At 45.0% G+C, this 18,767-nt stretch overlaps 2 protein-coding genes across 6 annotated transcripts in view; both read left to right on the plus strand.

The window, feature by feature from the left end:
- Positions 1-421: 421 nt before the first annotated feature.
- Positions 422-10,790, plus strand: LOC144103909 (uncharacterized). 4 transcript variants are annotated; one of them, XM_077636624.1, is made up of 3 exons: positions 746-868; positions 3,855-3,940; positions 8,865-10,762. In XM_077636624.1, the coding sequence occupies exons 2-3, from the start codon at positions 3,895-3,897 to the stop codon at positions 9,566-9,568; spliced, it is 750 nt and encodes a 249-aa protein (XP_077492750.1). In that variant the 5' UTR covers positions 746-868; positions 3,855-3,894; the 3' UTR covers positions 9,569-10,762. The 4 variants fall into 4 exon arrangements, with proteins under 4 accessions (XP_077492752.1, XP_077492749.1, XP_077492751.1 ...); XM_077636626.1 differs by lacking the exons at positions 746-868; positions 3,855-3,940 and adding an exon at positions 422-592 and having other exon boundaries at positions 8,865-10,760; XM_077636623.1 differs by lacking the exon at positions 3,855-3,940 and having other exon boundaries at positions 661-868; positions 8,865-10,790.
- A 6,369-nt stretch (positions 10,791-17,159) lies between these two features.
- The window catches only part of LOC144103907 (uncharacterized), a 48,944-nt gene continuing 47,336 nt past the window's right edge, over positions 17,160-18,767 (plus strand). The window contains exon 1 of one of the 2 annotated variants that reach the window (XM_077636621.1): positions 17,160-17,452. In XM_077636621.1, coding sequence (XP_077492747.1) covers positions 17,203-17,452 — 250 coding nt within the window. In that variant the 5' untranslated portion in view covers positions 17,160-17,202. The remainder of the gene's footprint in view (positions 17,453-18,767) is intronic. The other variant, XM_077636620.1, reaches the window with a different exon arrangement.

Below are 18,767 nucleotides of genomic sequence, written 5' to 3' on the forward strand. Positions count from 1 at the left end.
TGGACCGTCGACTCACTCACGTCGAATTTGTCGGCAGTCTAGTACATCGTGGTTTGAGTACCGATGTACGTCAGGGCAATGAGCATCGTCTTTTGGGCAGATGTCTGGCGCCGTCCTCGACATCCCTCCGGGTAGAAGGCAGATGCCTCAAATTCGCCAGTGCGATCTGAGCACAAGTTTCTCGAAATACGAAACAGTTTCCTGAATTCAAATACTCGCTCAACACAGAGTGGGACCCTGTGACGGTCTTGCATCTCAACATGCGCCGCCAGCAGAAGCACGACAGACTCGTCGTCGTCATCATCTTCGCTGTCAACGGGCTCACTCCTGTCAACAGCATCGGTGAGAGCAGCAAAAGCAGCTGCCTCTTCGCTCGACATGATGAGAGTGATCAGCAGACGACGCAGCAGACGACGCGGACGCGCTAGCCGGCTGCTCGAAAGTTGCCAGTTCACGTGACCATGACGAGACTTCCGTGCTGGCAGCCAGCGGGCTGCCCGAGCGTGGAAAATCGAAGAGGCCCAATTTTTGTCTTGTTTTTTTTACGTCGGCTGTGGCGGATAAACTCTCGCGCGCAATGTGCATCGTTTTGGCAAGTTATTTCTGCTTTTCCATCTTCATATTGTTTTTCTTGGCCTGATTCAAAACTCTGTCCCCCCTGCCCATGCCCTGCCGCTAAAAAAGGTTGGCCATATCAGCATCACGCCTCACGCTCAGTGTTTATCCAGCATGACAACCATCCAGCATGAAAACATGGAAGAATACTACAGAGAATGTTTAAAACATTCGAATCAGTGCGAAACCGGTGAAACCACGGATTTTTGCTGCTTAGAAGACGACAAAGAGTTGGCAGTGGACAGTCCCGTGGGTATGTGCCACCTTTTGAAAGGCTAACAACAACGGGATGGAGTGCTCGCGCTAGGCGAACGGAGGACGGACGATTTTGCTCGGCATTGGTTCCCATCGGATTAGTGCTTCCGCACTAAAAAGCTGGTGTGTGTTTAAAGTTATTGATTTCTTGAATCTCAATATACTTGAGTTGCATGGTGAGCACCTGCGCTAGAAGGTACCCTACCATGCCGCTTGCGTTTCGTCCGCAGAGAGCGCTCTGTGCAGTAAGCGGGAACGATTTGTTTCGGAACGTTAAACTTCACGTAACTTAGCGGCTGAAATAATTTCTGGCTGCATATGAGTTTGTCTGCGCGAAGCTTATGCTGGAATGCTTTGACTCGAATTCAGCATGACAATGATGCACGCGGCTTTCGCACGCAGTTTCTAGGATAATCGAAACCAACGTCGGCTTTGCACTCCAACTGACATTGGACGCAACCTTTTCAGCTCCCAGCTATTGCAAGTGTGCGGCTTGGTATCTTAATCTTATGCATAATCAACGTATGGTAACAGCTTGCCGACTAATTGAAAATGTATGTTTGAAATGTGCTGGCCGCTTCTTTTCTTTGTGGAGTGGAATGCTGGTTCACTAGAAAGGGAGCTTTGATGTTTTGCACAAATGGGAAACTTTGGTTAAATGGTGCACTGCAGAGCAATACGAAAGCGTGATTATTAATTAGCTGATGGTGTCGGATACTTGTTGCCTGATCTTTGTAAGGGCAGTGCTCTAAAGCAGGTGTAATAGCTGACGGTTCTTTCCTTAATTGTGTATGCTTTTAAAACATATTAACTGAGCAGAGCCACATAAAAATGTGGTTCCTCCTATTTTCCTGGATTTTGGGGAAAGCACTGAAACAATCCCTCGGCACCTTGGGGGGTGGCTCAACAACACTTGCACACACTCATACTCACGGCCACTCACTCTCACATCCACTCACTCGCACTCACACTCATGTTCACTCGCACTCACAACCACTCACTCAGACACGTAATCACGTCCACACAAACTCTCAGCCAATCGCTCACACTAGCACTCATGTCCACTCCCACTTACAACGACTTACTCACACTTATGACCACTCACTTGCAGTCACAACCACTCACAATCATTCACTTATGCCCACGTCCACATATCATAAACGTTCACTGAGCCCTTGCATAGCCTGGGTCGCACAGATGTGGTGGTGAGCTGCCTGGTGCTCTGTCGCTCTTTTAATTTGGCCAATTTTCACAGTTTCAGTACTTGAAGGAAGTGGTCACTTATCACGCATCTTCCATGGCCCAAACCAATGTTACACACGTGTGCTTCCGTGCTTTCTGTTTTCGAACGGTATCTAAAGTAACAATAAGGAGCTTGCCTTGACAATGATGTGTCCGTGAGTATGCATGAACACATTAGAAGCACGTGGTGACTATGAACACTTTTCACAGCGTGTGAAATGGAGTGTTTTTGAAAAAATCGAGCAAGTTCCTCACGCAAAGGAAAACGGCTGGAATGGCCCCAAATACAGATTTTCCCTCCAGAGAAGGGATCCAAAGGGGGTGCCAATTCCTTTACAACAGCCTCTTGGGCTTAATTTGGGCTGGCTTCGTCTAGCCAGAGCAGGTATGCATGACCGTTATGCAAACATGTCTGCATTGTAGTATGTTGTTTGCGATGCACATAATCCCTGTCTGAATGAGGCTTGAGAAACCAGCACCGTGTCCTCGCTTGAGGGCGGTGCGTGCAGAGACCATGAGCGCATTTTCGTGGGCATAAGGAGTGCTAACACTGCACGTATAGTTTTTTCTCGTGTACTCCGCTATGTTTTTGGTCGAGGAAACATTCATGGAAGAATACATGTGCAGCTAACTTGTGAGCCATTTTGCACTGCCTGCTTTTCTGAAACTGGAGGCCATTACTGAGAAAAAACCCTATCCAGAAATTTTAAAGGAAGTCGTACACCATCCATTTCAAAGGATTCCTCATGCTGCCCAGATATAAGTGGTGCTAGAATTGCTGAGATCGGAGGTCGCAAACAGAAGTTTTTCCTCTGACCGTACTGAAAAAGTCAAGATAAAATGGAATCTCATTTCACACGCTCATTTCACTTGTCCAGAGCTGAATATTTGGCTTCACAAATTACAAACTCGCCTTGAACGCGTGCAGTGAAAGCAGTTGTTGACTTGGCAGGGCAGCCTGCATTCCGCGTACATGAGGCAGACGGGAGCCTTTTCATCACACTAAAAAAACGAACGTTTCTTTTTTCTACTGTGCGGGAGAGCATGCGAAACCTTATTCTCAACTCTTTCCTGTTCTATGAGCAGTCCAGTCTCCAACATGCTGGCACACTTTGACATATTTATCAAAAGTTCCCCTGTGCCTCCCGCACCCCTTTTCTACCCACCGCCCCCACCCTCCTGTTCTCTTTTCCTCTCATTTTTGGTGTCCGTCGGACGGCTTTTCTTCCCTGCCTTCTCAGTATCGGCACTTTTAACAGCAGCACTCACTTGCAGGATACTTTGAGGCAAAACGAGAACTGTCGCCCCTAGCTTGATTCTTATTTTCATTTGCTTGTACTGCTTTTCTTTTTTAGTTTTCTTTTCTTGAATGAAACTGTGACAGTACTGACAGACTTATTTTAGATCCCTTTCTCGAGTATAGAAGAATCAAGTTCGAACTGTATTTCCAACCAATCGAAAATGGTGCGGCCAATCTGGTTCCCACCTCATACCACTGCCGGAAGTTGCCGCAACGTTTCATCACCATCGGCACAAAACAAGCGTTTCTGGAGCAGATAACATGAACTATTACCATTTTGGCTGTCTCCTCGGCGTCAAGGCATCATCGTGCCTGATGCTATGCATGCAAAAAATAAAACCTGGATGCTTGATTTGTGACGCAGGGCTGTTTAAAGTACATCATAGAAACAAGAACCTCTGGCCTTACCTAAAAGTGCGCTTGGCTTTTGTGCCGTTTCCAGGTTTCAGCCGAGCTTGTGCAGTTCAAGAGCCAGGTCAAGTATGCCAGTCTCTTTGCGTAGGCAATGGAAGGCTCTGCCGGTTCCAGGTCCGGTCCAGTTAAAAAATTACGACCAGAGCAGAGCTCTACAATGCGCATGCCCGGGCACAAGAAAACAAAAAAAAATATACGTGCTCACTGCAGTGCTCAAGATGCCACCTTACTATGCTAGTTATTGCTGAGAAGCCGGCCATCATTGTTGCTGCAGCAAGCATTGAAACTCTGCGTAGGTGTGCTCTGGCCGTGTAGGAGGTATGACAGGCGACATCTACCTTTCTTGTTGTGGCAGTGCGAAATTCGATCAAAGGATCTGACACAACCTGTAGCGGCTCATTGCACCAGAAATGATCTTGCAGCCATGCCAATGGTGCACTCACTAGTAAGGCAAACAGCAGCGAAAATTTTCTGTTCCCACGCCGGCAAAATCCTCTGCTTTGGGTGTCCAAAGACACCGGAATGATGTATTATGCTGTCTCAAGCGCGCTCGGTAGTGAATATTTGCTTCGCTCAGCTGTCAACAACATGGAAATAGCCGAGCGGATACCGTCGTCGTGAAACACAAGTGGCAAAATTCTCTGCCGCGTCCACTCACCATTCACCTCCACTCGCCACTCACGTTGACTCACAACCACTCACGTCCACTCACATCCTCTCTCCACTCGCATCCACTCACAGCCATTCACATCGACTGGCATCTGCTCGTCACTCATGTTTACTAACACTCACTCTCATCTCCACTCACACTCATTGTTGAGTGGAGGAAAACGAGAGCGTTGAGACGCCAACCGGACAGCTTTTTGGCACGAGCACGAGACGCGTGCCAGCTGCCGCGAGCCTTTTGTGACCGCTCAGCCAAGCCAAACCACGCAGACGGCCTAGCCACTGCATGTGGCTACTGCATACAACACTCATATCCACTCATTCCCACTCACATCCACTCACTTACACACACGACTACTCACCCATGGACGTGGGTGTGAGTGAGGCGATATGAGTGCACTCATGAGTGTGCTGACCGATGACTGAAACAGATTTACTGAAGGAGACGGCAAATGTTCTTTCTAAGTTCTTGCTAAAATCTAAAGGCGGTTGATTTCATTCGATTGTCAACTATTTGTGCTTACTGCACTTGCGTGAGAATATTGTGAATAGCCATTTGGCTTTCCGATGCTCATCCCTCTGCATTACTTCTTATCGCCATGTTGGTGGACCAGAACATGGAGGAAGCCTGTTCGTCCATCTAATCCACTGATAATTGCCTGCCCTGTGGAATTTTTTCATGGTCCAGCATGATGAGGTCTGTGATGTCGTGTGTGAGTCATTTTATATATGGCAGCTGCATCATGTTGCTTTTATGCAGTCCAGCTTTGTGCACCTTGATGCCATTCTCTTTCATGTTTCCTAGAAAGGGCAGTATTTATACAGTTCTTGCATATTTTATGGAGTTCACCCATGCCTTTTTGCATTGTTCGAATGATAAATGTGTGAAAACCGTCAGGGACTTTCAGTATTTACCGAGAACATTCAACTCTCTCTGCATTATGTCCATGTAGTCAGTAAAAGTACCGTTGTTTTTGTGTGTACAAAACAGTTTTGCCTTTTGTACGTTGATCATCACTGTCCAACGCAGTTACGACAGGCTGCAGTTTAGAAGAGGCTTTTAACGCAATAGCATTAAAGCTCCTCTTCTGCAGTAAAAGCGGTGGTGTCAGCAGCATTGTTAGTGAAAAATCTCCAGATAAGCAAGCTAGGTGGGCCACCAATGTCGCGTGACCTTGTGGTGTCATCACAACTGGATTGTGAGCAAACTGACCACTGTGCCAGGTGGCAATTAAATTCACGATTGGTTGTGAGAGGTTGTTCGGCAAGAGAAGCCTGGGTCGCACAAGCCCCACTGCTAGCTGGACCTGTCATGCATGGAGTGGAGCATCGCTTAAACGCTGCACCACTGCGTCAGGGGTGGTGCGAGGACTCCCAGGGATTTATAGTAGTGAAGTTGCGAATTACCAATTTCATATATATATGGGGGTTAACCATGTTAACCCATTAATACTATCCCGTCGTACCCTTAAGGCAGAACGTAAGTGTTGCCTCGAATTTTTAAAGTATAGTTTTGCTGTTTTACGTGCTTATTAATTACTGTCTAGCATGCTAAAATTTTGCAGTCCTGTATGCCAAATACGAAACAACCTTTACATTGCTTATCACTAAAAAGGATGTGTAGCAAGGAAAAACATCTGCTTCGGTCTTCCAAAATGTCTAATTTTGTGCACCGGTGTGATACTTATCAGATCTCCTGTTCTTTATATATAACCGCACTAAAACAAACTAAGTAGTTATTTTCCAATTGCACTGCCATCGATGCTAATTACCGTAAATAATTTTTGAGTGTTGTTAAAGGACTGTTGACACCTAATTTTGTGTCGTGTTTTCTTCTTTCAAATGATGCATTAGACGTTAAAATACATGGATAACTGTGTGCTTTTCACCTACAACCACTAAATAATATGCAATTAGAGTTATTCTCTCATGCTGCTTCAGTTTCATAAACCGAATGATGACTGTAACGTGCAGTTGATGCTTAGGTCAGGTGGTGCACAAAACAATGGCAATATAAATGCTGATACATAGTTTTAACTGACTACAGCACTTCAACCACCTTGCTTCAATAGCTAGAATTACAGGAAACTACATATCATCAGTTGTATTGCTGTTTTTTTGTCCCTCATGTGATCTAAACATCAACCAGATGTCAAAGCCATCGCTAGGTTGATGGAACCGGAACCGAAGTTGCATCGTGAAGAACTTAAACTGTGAATTATTTAGCGGTCTTGGCAGATACCCCGGCGTGCTCTATGTATACTAATGTCTAGTACGTTGTTCAACAGAAGAAAATACGCAAGCAAAATAAAATTGGTTGTCTATAGTTCTTTAATAAGTGAATAACTCTACAGTTAATTTAAAAACTTCAGATGGACAGGTAATTTTGGAGTAAAATGTGCACGGATGTTCTTAACCATGTTTAAGGCTGCTTTTAAAAATTTATATATCAGATAACCTCATTATCCACCCTGTAATTTTGCTTATGAATACCATTATTATGGATCCTGCTGGGATTGAAAGAATAATTGAACAGTTTAAGATGTCTGCTCAAGATTTTAAGTGGCAGCCGCTATTGGCAGCAGTGTGTGGGAGGGGCTTGCCGGTTCCGTACGTTGGAGTGGCTGTGTAAGGCCTGCGTCGCTGGTGCTCCATCAAAGGTGTAGGCTTGCAGTATGTCAATGAATTTTGCACAAGCAAACTTGGCATTACTGTCATCTCCGTTGCCAGAGCTCGTAGCCTGGGGTGTCTTTCTGCTGTCAAGGAGCAACCAGTCATTGCTAAATTTTATTGTGAAAAAGAAGTAGAATCTGTCATAGTACGTACAGAGCACCTGACATGTACTGTGACAACCAATATTAGCAGGAATGGGGGAGCACGTGGCAGGTAGCCTCAAACCCACCTAGTGGCGATGCACAGCGGCCATGTTTCGCAGCATTGTGGAAAGGGTTCTGCTGCGTCACCTGCTTCTAATAAATGCAGGAATGCACCTCCCTTTCCACTTTATTTCTGAAAGCAGCCACCACGTGTCGCTACAAGTAGGGTTCGAGGCTATTGGGCATGTGCTGCCGTGTTGCTGCTCATACTGCTCAGGTAGTACAGCAATCAAGTGGAGCCTTCGACCTGGGTACTCTTGTCATATGCACTTAGCAGTAGTAGTATTGAAGTCACAATATTCGGTTAATCAATATCAAGTGCCAAGAAGGGAGTGTGCACGAGCTGGTCTTGCAGCTATCCAAGGCAAGCCAAGCACTCCACGAAAAAAAGGGTGAAGAGGGGAGGCAAGAAGACTGAATGGCCGGTGGGCATTCCAGAAGGCAATGGGTGAAATTAGCGCATGTTTCAGGATGCTTATAACATTCACGAAATGTTGCGCTTTGCTGCAAGAAAGTCTCTGCTTGTGTTAGTAAGATGTTGTATGTCGCTTGGTGAAGTAAATTTGTGACTTGTAGAATTGAGAAAAAGAAAACAAGCAGCTGGAACTCGCCCTTGTGCTCCAGCAGGGTGCAAAATGATGTTTTCATTTCTTCTGTATTCTGTGTTTTTCACTGAAAGCAGCAACACCAAAGGTGAAAATTGCATGCCTTAAAATAATTACCCGTCTGGTGCACGAGCGCTTGGCACATCGATTTTTGACTCTTATGCTGTACAGTGTTGAGTGTTTGCAAATTCTTGCTTAGGTCACTCAGCTTGACACCACCACTTTGCACTCTTGCTTTATCTCCTGGTTGGGGCTTTGGGAAGACTGTCTCTCGCAAAACCTATGCTATCAGTATTGTGTGGTGAACTCTACTTGGTATTTTATTTGGCGCCGTTCACTGGTTTATGGCAGTTCTCCTTGCATTGCTGAAGAGAACACTGTGTTTGCTTATGGTTTCTCAGAAATGACTGACCTCCCTTCTTCACTTGCATAGCATTACTGCCTCTGTCAAAACGGCATTCATTCCTTTGTACATTCAGCCTTTATTCTGACATCTTCCATTCTATTTTGAGCAGTTTCTAAGAGGACCAGATATTTAGCTGTATGGGGTGGGCTGTCGCTAAAGTTTTTTACTTTTCTTGCAATACTGAATGCTGGCCTGCACCTCTGTATTTCATCATGTATGGATTTCGATTCATGGTGGTGGTATGGACCTTCAGTCAAGTTTGAGATAGAATTTTGTTATTGCAATGTGAAGGTGTTTGAAAAAAATTGCTTGCCCATTGTTTGTGTAGAACTGGGTGTTCTATTGATGCCACACACCGTCGCACAAGAGAGCTCGAGTTTTACCAGATTAGCTGGTCTGCAGTGATCTTTTATCCCTTGCTCGAAGTGAATTGGGGATTTTTGGTTTTTGTATTTTATTGAAACTACACTGACTTTAAAACGCAGGTTCAGTCGTCATGCAGACCGGACACTGTGAATCTCGGGTGCAAGATTCTCCCCATCAAATGGAATTTCCTCCTGACATGTGTAAGCGCCGGGGGGGTAGACCCCCAGGAAAAAGGCTGCACGATTGCCCTCGGTGCAGCAAAGTATTCAAAAAGAGAGCCCAGCTAGTAGCACATCTCCGTGTCCACACCGGTGAACGCCCGTACCGTTGTGACCAATGTGGTAGCAGCTTTGCACAACGCAACGGCCTGATAAAACACCGACGCACTCACACTGGGGAACGTCCTCACCACTGTGATCACTGTGGAAACAGCTTTGCACAGAAGGGCTCTCTGGTGGTACACCTACGCACTCACACTGGTGAACGTCCTTACTGTTGTGACCACTGCGGTAGCAGATTTGCACATAAGGGCACCCTAGTGGTACACCTGCGCATTCACACCGGTGAACGTCCTTATCATTGTGAGCATTGTGGTATCAGCTTTGCATTGAGGAATAGCCTGGTGGCTCACATCCGGACCCATACAGGTGAAAAGCCATTTCAGTGTGAGCTGTGCCCCATGGCTTTTATAGATCGTTCAGGCTTTGCGAGTCATGTCAAAACCCATAAGGGCGAAAAGCCCTTCCAATGTGACTTGTGCGAAAAGACATTCAGTAGAAGGCGAAATTTGAGAAATCACAAGGACTCTATCCACAAAGAATAGCAGTGGCCCATAATGCCATTAGTCAATATTTTTTGCTAGCCATCCTTTTGTGTACAAGCTAACAAGATTCTGGCTGATTACCCTATGAAACAAGGTTGTTAGCTTACCTGTATCATTAGCTAAATTTGTAAGCTTTGTTGGATTTGAGGAACTTGTCAGAAAATGACATTTGTTGTGAATTTGGACAACACACAGACAGTCGGTCTAAGTCTTTTCTGAACAATGAAGGCGATCCTGCTAAGGTTGTAAACCTGCATGAGTGGATGTAATATTGTCATTAACATTATGCACCACACAATCGGGGACAGAAGAACTGCTCCAGGCTGCCGAGCGGCTGCGAGCAAGATGGCGAAGCACTTCTACTTTCTCCACTTCTGAGCTGTATCAATATCATGGCATATGTAGATGGCATCACATCCTGTTGGAAAGAGATCTTCAAAAACTTTATACCCAACATAATGGCTCGTGCCATTTGTCATAAGTGACGGGACTTGGGAGAGTGAAAGGAAGCACAATTATTTTTAATCTTGCAGTCTGAGTGGGATAGATTTTTGTGATGTTCATTATAAATTCTCTCATTAATGTTATTCCACCTAATATGCTTTCATTTGAACACATGAAAGTCTGCTCTTGGGAAAATCTGTGTTTTTATTTCAGCAGTGTTATTGGCAGGAACGAGTGGGGAAAAATGGGTGTTCATCTTCGAAATGATATATCTTGTGCTAGTTTGCAGGTTTCGAGAATTCTGTGTTGTTTGGAACGAAAACTAACAAAAAAGTTCACGAACATCTGCATCGCAATTCTCAGAGTGCTGCCTCTGCTGGATGTAAATGACATTATATGTATAGACTTCCTGGTCTACATCATTTTCAGTGTATTTTGGTTGTCAGAATATCAGTTGTTTGTGACCATTTCACTTTGAGTCAACCTATCCTTGTTGTATAGGTGTTACTTGAAAGAAGCTTATCTAGCTTCCATGATCTGTGTCTATTATAATAAAAAGTACTGTATGTACTTCAGACAAGAAGTATTGTAATCTTGTAGTGTATTGCAGAGCTCCTAATTTAGGTCAGTTGTTTGAAATTGCTTAGTGCTCATGAGCATTTGTTACATTTGCCATTACAAAATTTTGAATACATTCTGGCTGTTTGTAAAACTCGCATGAGGTATTATGCATTAAAGCATAAAAGCAGTGTTGCTCTTTGGTGAACCTGCTTCTTCCCAATGCTGCTGTTCCTTCTTTTAGATGTCATTATATGCCTTGCATCTAGGAAAGAATTTCTGTCATCACTCTCTCCAGTGCTCTTGTGCTGGAGAGAGGGAGTTATTGCTCATTGGCATGCGCTCAAATGCAGTCTTATGGCTACAAAGGAAAGTTATAAACTTCCACAGAAACCTCATAGTTAAAAGAATAATTCGTCCTGGTCTGGAATTCAAACCCGGGACCACTGCTTCACTGGAGCAGTCATTGTACCAGCAAATTTTATTTAACTATGAGTTTTCTGTGGAAGCTGCATAACTTTTCTTTGTAGCTGTTAGGCTGCATTTGGCTGGATGCCAATTAATTATTACTAGCTCATTACAAATCTACTCCACCTTGGGGGATTGCCCTAAAACATTTGACCAACTTTCATTAGTTTTGGTTGTTGCTTTGGCAAAAATTTTAAATCTCATTCTCCCAATCACCGTGCATTTACATAGACAAGCCTTTGCATACATCGTTTCTAATGAAGAACAATGATATCTTTCTCGGCAAATTAAAAATGGAGTTTCTCGACCTACCACTAGTGCCACTTAGCGGCCATCGCCGCACTTCTTGGTAGGACGAAGGCAGCTACCATGGCTATAGCTGCGTAAGGGCGACCAAAAAAACGTCGAAACCATCGGCATACTGCGGCGTTTGCAAGTGCCACATTGAAGAGGGCTACTTAAAGAGTGTTTTCTACTTGTTTTCTTCATGGCCGTGCAAATAAGAGCGGCTACAGTGATATATTCAGGTGGCTGGACGAGTGCGGTAAATCCGCATGCAACTCGTTTGTTGCTTGGTTTGTCGTACAAACTCTAATTTGCTTAGCACAATGCAGCGTCGCTAGTCATGGTGCATGTAAGGTAAAGAAAGAGAGAAGTTCTTTAATGAAAAAACAGAATTTAGCCGGTGTTTAAACGCTGGCATGCTACTCTGCGTGGGGAGAGAATCGGGAGATAAAGGCGGAAGGAGAGCGGTGTGGAAAAAGCAAAATAAATGAAAATTGTCAGTGGTTTAGCTCTGGTTAAACATGGAGTGACGTGATAGCTACAGCTGGCCGAGTGGAACTTCGTCACGTGACCAACCACGTGATCAGCCACGGTGCCACGCCGCTGGCAGCTGCTCCGCACCATGTGACCAACCATGTGACGGCGCCGCCACGCTGAAGGCTCGAAATGCTACCGTAATGTAGCTATCGCTGTAAAAAAGTGAAAATGCAGCCATTAAATATGTACTAAGGTGCTTCGGTGAGTAACGATGTTAAATATGAAATGATGAAGTGCCTAGTCTGACAAATGGGCTGACTAAGTCCACTATGAAAAGAGTGCATGAGGGCAACATGCAAGGTAAGATTAGTGCTTGACAAGGGGTTCAGTGTCTTTTAAATATGCAAAAAAAAAGTTCATTGCATGTCTCTGTTATCAGGGCAGGCTAAGGGACCTAAACCCCTCCATTGTTAGAGGCACATGGGACAGCTTTTCCATGCGCTGTTCATAGTACTCGCGCTCGTCAGCATGTGCAGGGCACTCAAGGAGTATATGTTCCAGTTTCGTTCGAGCCGCAGTTGTTGCAATGTGAACTCATATTTTCTAGTGCTTGGTGAACACAAGGAACAAGAACACAAATACACAGGACGTACGCTAGTCTTCAACGGTCGTTTATTCGAAAAAACATTCAATATAAGACATCTCAATTGCTGATATTCACACACGCGCAGTACCAACGCTACATTTCAAGAACAATTCTTTTTTTGATAGATAAACAGATGGGGTGCTGACATATTTTGAACCTTCTTTATCAATGCTCATAGCTTCGAAAATTTCCCATTCTGATTGCGTTTTTAGTGTTCCTAGAACGCTTGTTTCATGCAAGATTAATGTGCAGGGTACAGGGTCAGGGTCGCCAGGGTACCGTTCGATGAGACAACGTTTGCAGTGCACAGCGAGATTCCCCCCTGCCAATATGGATTCTGTTGCCAAGCGGTGCTCTCTCAGCCTTTTATTAACGCACCTTCCTGATTTCCCAATATAAGCCTTGCCACAAGTGAGCGGGATTTTATAGACAACACCGATTTTGCATGGTACGAACTTCCTTTGGTGGTTTGTAGTGCACATTGGCTTCCTTGCCTTGCTGTTCACGAGTGGGCACAAGAGCACTAGTTTCTTCGGGGCAGTCAAAACAAGATCGACGCCACACTCTTTCGCCACCTTTTTTAGACGGTTGCAACATGTTGTGAACATACGGCATAGCCACAAGCTGAGTCCGCCGCTGGGGATTGAGATGTCTTATATTGAATGTTTTTTCGAATAAACGACAGTTGAAGACTAGCATATGTCCTGTGTATTTGTGTTCTTGTCCCTTGTGTTAACCAAGTGCTAGAAAATATGAGTTCAAACAATATCCAACTAGCCCAAGTTTCTGCCTTACTAAATGTCATAATGTGGACTGTTCGGTGTTCTGATTTTTCACCGTGCAGTGTACTAAAGGGGCACGGGAGGTATGTTGATGGAATCGTAGACGTCGTGCTGTTAATGGAACACAGGCCATAAATTTCGTATAGTGCTGCAAGGTAATATGTTTACTCACTGCAAAGTCCGGATGGCCAACCGCGTCTGTCAGGCAGCGGTTGCCGCCCAAAGAAGCAAGTATTTTCTCAGGAATGCCAATCGACGTAATGCACCGCACCCTGCATGTGTTGACAATTTTCTTCGCATAACACCACGAGGCTCCCACAATGACTCCTTAAGGACGGTTGAGAGGCGTTAGCTAAGAACAATTCACCAGGCAGGAGTTGCTCCACGTTTTCATATTGCTTCAATAGCACTCGGATCGAGCGATTTTGTCTTTCATTTGCTTCAAAGTTAGTGCTTGTGTACTCAGTACAAAAACTTTCCTGCGGTATTTATTTTAGGATACATGCTAATTTCCAGCGATTACATAGTTTTATTCATTTTATATCGATTATAGAAACATTTTTTCTGTATTTATATGTGCTGCTGTTGGCTGTGCTTCACAATGGTGGCACTTAGCTTTGTTCAGTGTACTGATTTATGACCGTAATGTGTACTAAAGGGGCAGGGGAGGCAGGTTGATGCTGTTGTAGACGTTGCGCCGTTAATGCCGTACAGGCCGTAAATTTCGCATAGTGCTGCAAGTGATATAGAACAAATTGATTTTCTTGTTTTTTTTCTGAATGGCTATTTTATTGCATGATACTGAATGAAACGACTTATGATGTTGAATAATTTTTAACACCTAAAAATAGAGAGCACCTCAGGCGGACTAGCCTGCCACAGGTGGTCACTGTGTCGTCCGCACGCCTGCATGTTCTGAGGGTTTGTCAATCGTGGCAGCGATTTCTTAACGGTGTCATGATTGCAGTGCCCTCAAAACAAGCTTTGCAGGTGCATGATACATATAATGCACCTGTGGAAGTCACACATGCTGTTAATATTGGAAGCGTTAATAGTGGGAACCTCCATGATACCCCGTACATGATCATAGGCTATATCGGAGAAAGGATGGAAATTTGCTTCACACCCAGTTATGTTTACATTGGTTCGCTCTCACACACAGCTGCATGTGATATAAATTACGATGCGCGTAGTACAACCAAAAGTGGACAGACTTTGGTCTGGTCAAGATACGGCGTAGTTTTTCAAAAGCATAAAAAAACAAATGTTGAGAACGTTTGCTGTGCATAGGGCATGTAGAGCGCGGAAGCGCAGTTTGATGTTAACCTCGTGCTATGTCGCGACGCTTGTTTGACTGCGAGTGTTTCTTTAGCACGTGCATATAATTTGCTGTGAAACTGCTTCTGCTGTTCACAGGCAAACAGGAGCAAAAAAAAAATTAATTGGAGTTTTACATCGAAATTTCTAGTGCAGCATCAGCAGTGACAGCACGGCTGCTATTAACATTGGCAAGAGGCAGGGGTGATCAAGTCGTGTCGCTAAACAGTAAAGCGAAGACAAAGTCTACAAACGCAACACAAAGCCGAGGAGCCAATGACGCCAACCACGCTCCTGCGGCTTGTCTGCTCCGTCCTGCTATATGATTACTCATTTTAAAACCAGATGGCACCGGTTCTCAGATTTAGGTGTGCCCCCTGGACAGTGCAGGTTCCCTATAGTATAATGCACTATACAGTAATCAGGGTCCTGAGAGTGGCAGAGCTTCATCCACGCTGTTTGGTGCCTGCATGTTCATTTTAGGATGGGTTAATGAACTAAGGATTACTCTTTGCTAGGGGATAACTGAGATTTTATTTCTAGGCTACTTAAGATGCAGTTACTAGGAATACATCAATGGGTCTGCTACGCAGCAGCTGGAGAGGTGATGCTTCCAATGCGAGTCATCGTCTGCTCAGTGTTTATATGAGGGTGAGGAGGAAGGCGGCGGCTGAAGGCTTGTGCACATCGCGCCTTGCTAGCGGGTGTCACGTACCCCACTGCTTACGGGCTGCCCAAGAAAATCACTTATGCCGGATTGGAATTAACAAGTAGCCCAGGACTTGAAAATTGAATGTGGCCAGTGGCTCCTGGAACAGACGGTGTTCACAGAGAGTGGATCGATCAAGTTGACATCAACTAGATATCGAACTTCTTTCGGCAACTTTGTCAGCGGGTACGACGGTGCCACTTAAGGTGCTCTTGCAGTCACTGGTCCACAGCTCATACGCAGACCGCTAACAAGTTGCAAACACAGCCAGTCTGGCCACACTGCGCTCGTAGTGTTTTTTTCGTTCTTACACAAAAAATTGGCAGTGGCTTAGCTCAGCTATGCCAGGATATGTGTAGCGAGAGCTATATACGTACGCATTGCTTAGCCCTTAGAGCTTCATTCTTGCACTGACGGGGCCTCTTCATGCCAAGCAACGATTTCGGGGTCGTCCGAAGCAACTTCTCGTAGCTGATGACGATGCTGCGCGCAGTACACGCGAGAAACATTTTTATGAAGACCTGTGCTGCCAAGTATTCTCTCTTCTTTTCCGGCGTCCGATTCCCAAACCTGGGTGGGGCTGTTGTTGTGGCTTTTGTTATTATTTTTTTGATATTTTATTTTGTTCTGCTTTAACGTTTAATGTTTTGAATGCTTTTGCTACGATTGAGTGACACTGCTATTGCTAAGATTTGTTGCATGGTTTATCTTTTTATTATAAGCTAGTGCTTTGTGTGCGCTTAAGCTAGGGCTTTAAGCGCATTGTAGGGAAGCCTTCTGTATTTTCTTTTTAATCTTGTAATTTGCATATTACTTGTTACTGGGTTGTGAGCGAAAAAGGGGAGGGATGGCACATGGTAAATGAGGGCTACATTGTGCCCCTTTTCTTCCACTAGACAGTTGGTAGTGTGAGCATGTGTCGTCTTTTTCTTCCTTGTGTTGTCTTCACTGCGACGCAGTTTTTTCAGTCATGCACCAACTCGCCCCACAGGCCGTCATAAGTGACAGCGCACGTCTGCTTGACGCACTCTGTGCAGCTCGCAGACGTCAAGCTGAACGAAACAATTCCCAGCATTGTTTGAAGGGCGTGTTTGTCTTACTCATCCGCTAATAGCACAGATCGGAGCTTGGAGAGTAACGTCGGGTGTGCTCTAAACGCGCATTCAAAATTGGCGCTGCGTGTCCCGGAGATTTCTGCCAAGATAAGTCAACGGCAGCAACAAGGCGGCGCTGCACGAACTTCAGTTTCGGTTCTTTTTTTTTTTTTTAGCTACTACGGCTTGTTGGCACTAAAACTAACTGTGCTTTAAAACAAAATAAAAATATATTCGTTTAGCGAGAATCGAATTCAGTCTTCCGCGTGTGAAGTGAGTTCACTAACTACTACGCTACGCAGCATGCGGGTTTTGCCGCTTCTAAAAAGGCACCTAGCGAAGAGTAACGTTCGCAGCCACGACCGGCGTTACAGCCGGTCGTGTTCGCAGCGATCCCACGGGAAATTTCCCTTCTTTTGCCTCATTTTCCGGCTTTCATTTGGCACTCTCTCTTCTAGTTCACTCTAATGAAGTGAAAAGCCGCCAGTACCGCCAGCTTTCCCTCTAGGGTTTACTAAGGAACTCTATGGTTTTTCAGTTTCAGTCGTTTTTCACTTAGCATTTCGTCTTTTTCCACGACAACGCCTGTATACCTGTTTCTGTACGTTTCTGTACACACATGAGTTATATCGTCTGCTGACGCTACTCAAGCTGGAAGTAGCAGAGGACGCGCCCACCAAAAGCGACTGCAGCGCCACCGCCTAGACGGTAACCGTTTTGAGCCCGCTGACTCTGCTCTGCACCCGGTTACTCTTATCTAAAAACGTTTAGCAACGTTTTTGTATAATGCTGGATAAAACAAAGAAACGTTGCACTGTCACAAAGTCTAGAGATGGCGCTCGCGTCTCTTTGAGATGAAAGCGCCAACGGAAGTGGGGCCGATTCCTGGGAGCAAGTTTCCCAACTGTCCTTACCTGAAAACATTGGCTGTGGCTCAACGTCCCGGCATATCCAGAATGACAGCTGCTGGTAGTTTTTCGGAAGAAACCATGGAAGAAAACTACAGGGAATGTTTAAAACGGTTGAATCAGTGCGAAACCAGCGAACCCACGGATTTTTGCTGCGTTGAAGAGGACGGAGAACAGGCACTGGACAGTCCCGTAGGTGTGTGCCATTGCTTTTGAGGCAACAGCAACATGTGCCATCTTTTGAAAGGGTTGAGAGAAAACTGACCCCAACCAACATTTTATTTTTGCCCAACGTTTCGGGACCAACTCGGTCCATGTGCTGACAAAGGGAGAGCGAAAGCAGCACCACGCTGCAGCTGGCACACTTTAGTCGCCCCTGAAAAAGGGACCGAGTTGGTCCCGAAACGTTGGGCAGATAAAATATTGCTTGGCGTCAGTTTTCTCTCAACTATCCCAAGAACCCAACCAGGCGGATTTCTTTTGAAGAAGATGTTCAAATCTTTTGGAAAGCTAACAACGGGATGGAGTGCTCGCGCTAGGCGAACGGATGACGGACGATTTTGCTCGGCATTGGTACCCATCGGATTTGGGCTTACGCACTAAAAAGCTGGTGTGTGTTTAAAGTTATTGATTTCTCGAATCTCAATATACTTGCGTGCCATGGTGAGCACCTGCGCTAGAAGGCACCTTACCATGACGTTCGCGTTTCGTCCGCAGAGAGCGCTCTGTGCAATAAGCGGGAACGATTTGTTTCGGAACGTTAAACTTCACGTAACTTAGCGGCTGAAACATACTTTCTGGCTGCATGTGAGCTTGTCTGCGCTAAACTTAAGCAGAAATTCTTTCAATCGAATTGATCATGATGCACGCGGCTTTTGCTCGCAATTTCTAGGATAATCGAAACCAACGTCGGCTTTGCACTCCAACCGACATTGGACGCAACCTTTTTGAGCTCCCAGCTATTGCAAGTGTGCGGCTTGGTATCTTAATCTTATGCATGATCAGCGTATGGTAAGAGCTTGCCGACTAATTGAAAATGTATGTTTGAAATGTGCTGGCCGCTTCTTTTCTTTGTGGAGTGGAATGCTGGTTCACTAGAGCACTAGAAAGGCAGCTTTGATGTTTTGCACAAATGGGAAACTTTGCTTAATTGGTTCACTGCAGAGCAAAAGGGAAGCGTGATTATTAATTAGCTGATTGTGTCGGATACTCGTTACCGGATCTTTGTAAGGGCAGTGCTCTAAGGCAGGTGTAATAGCTGTCGGTCCTTTCCTTGTGTATGCTTTTGAAACATTAACTGAACAGAGGCACGTAAAAATGTAGCGCCTAATATTTCCTATGTTTTTAGGAAGAGCACTGAAGCGCACTTACTAAAGGAGACAGCTTTCGTTCTTCCTGTGTTTTTGCTCAGATTTAAAGGCAGTATATTTAATTTCATTGTCAACACGATTTTTGTTTATTTCACTTGCTTCAGAATATTGCGAATAGTCAGTTGGCTTTCCAGTGCTGAT

This window comes from Amblyomma americanum, chromosome 9, assembly GCF_052857255.1.
Source record: "Amblyomma americanum isolate KBUSLIRL-KWMA chromosome 9, ASM5285725v1, whole genome shotgun sequence".
NCBI lineage: Eukaryota > Metazoa > Arthropoda > Arachnida > Ixodida > Ixodidae > Amblyomma > Amblyomma americanum.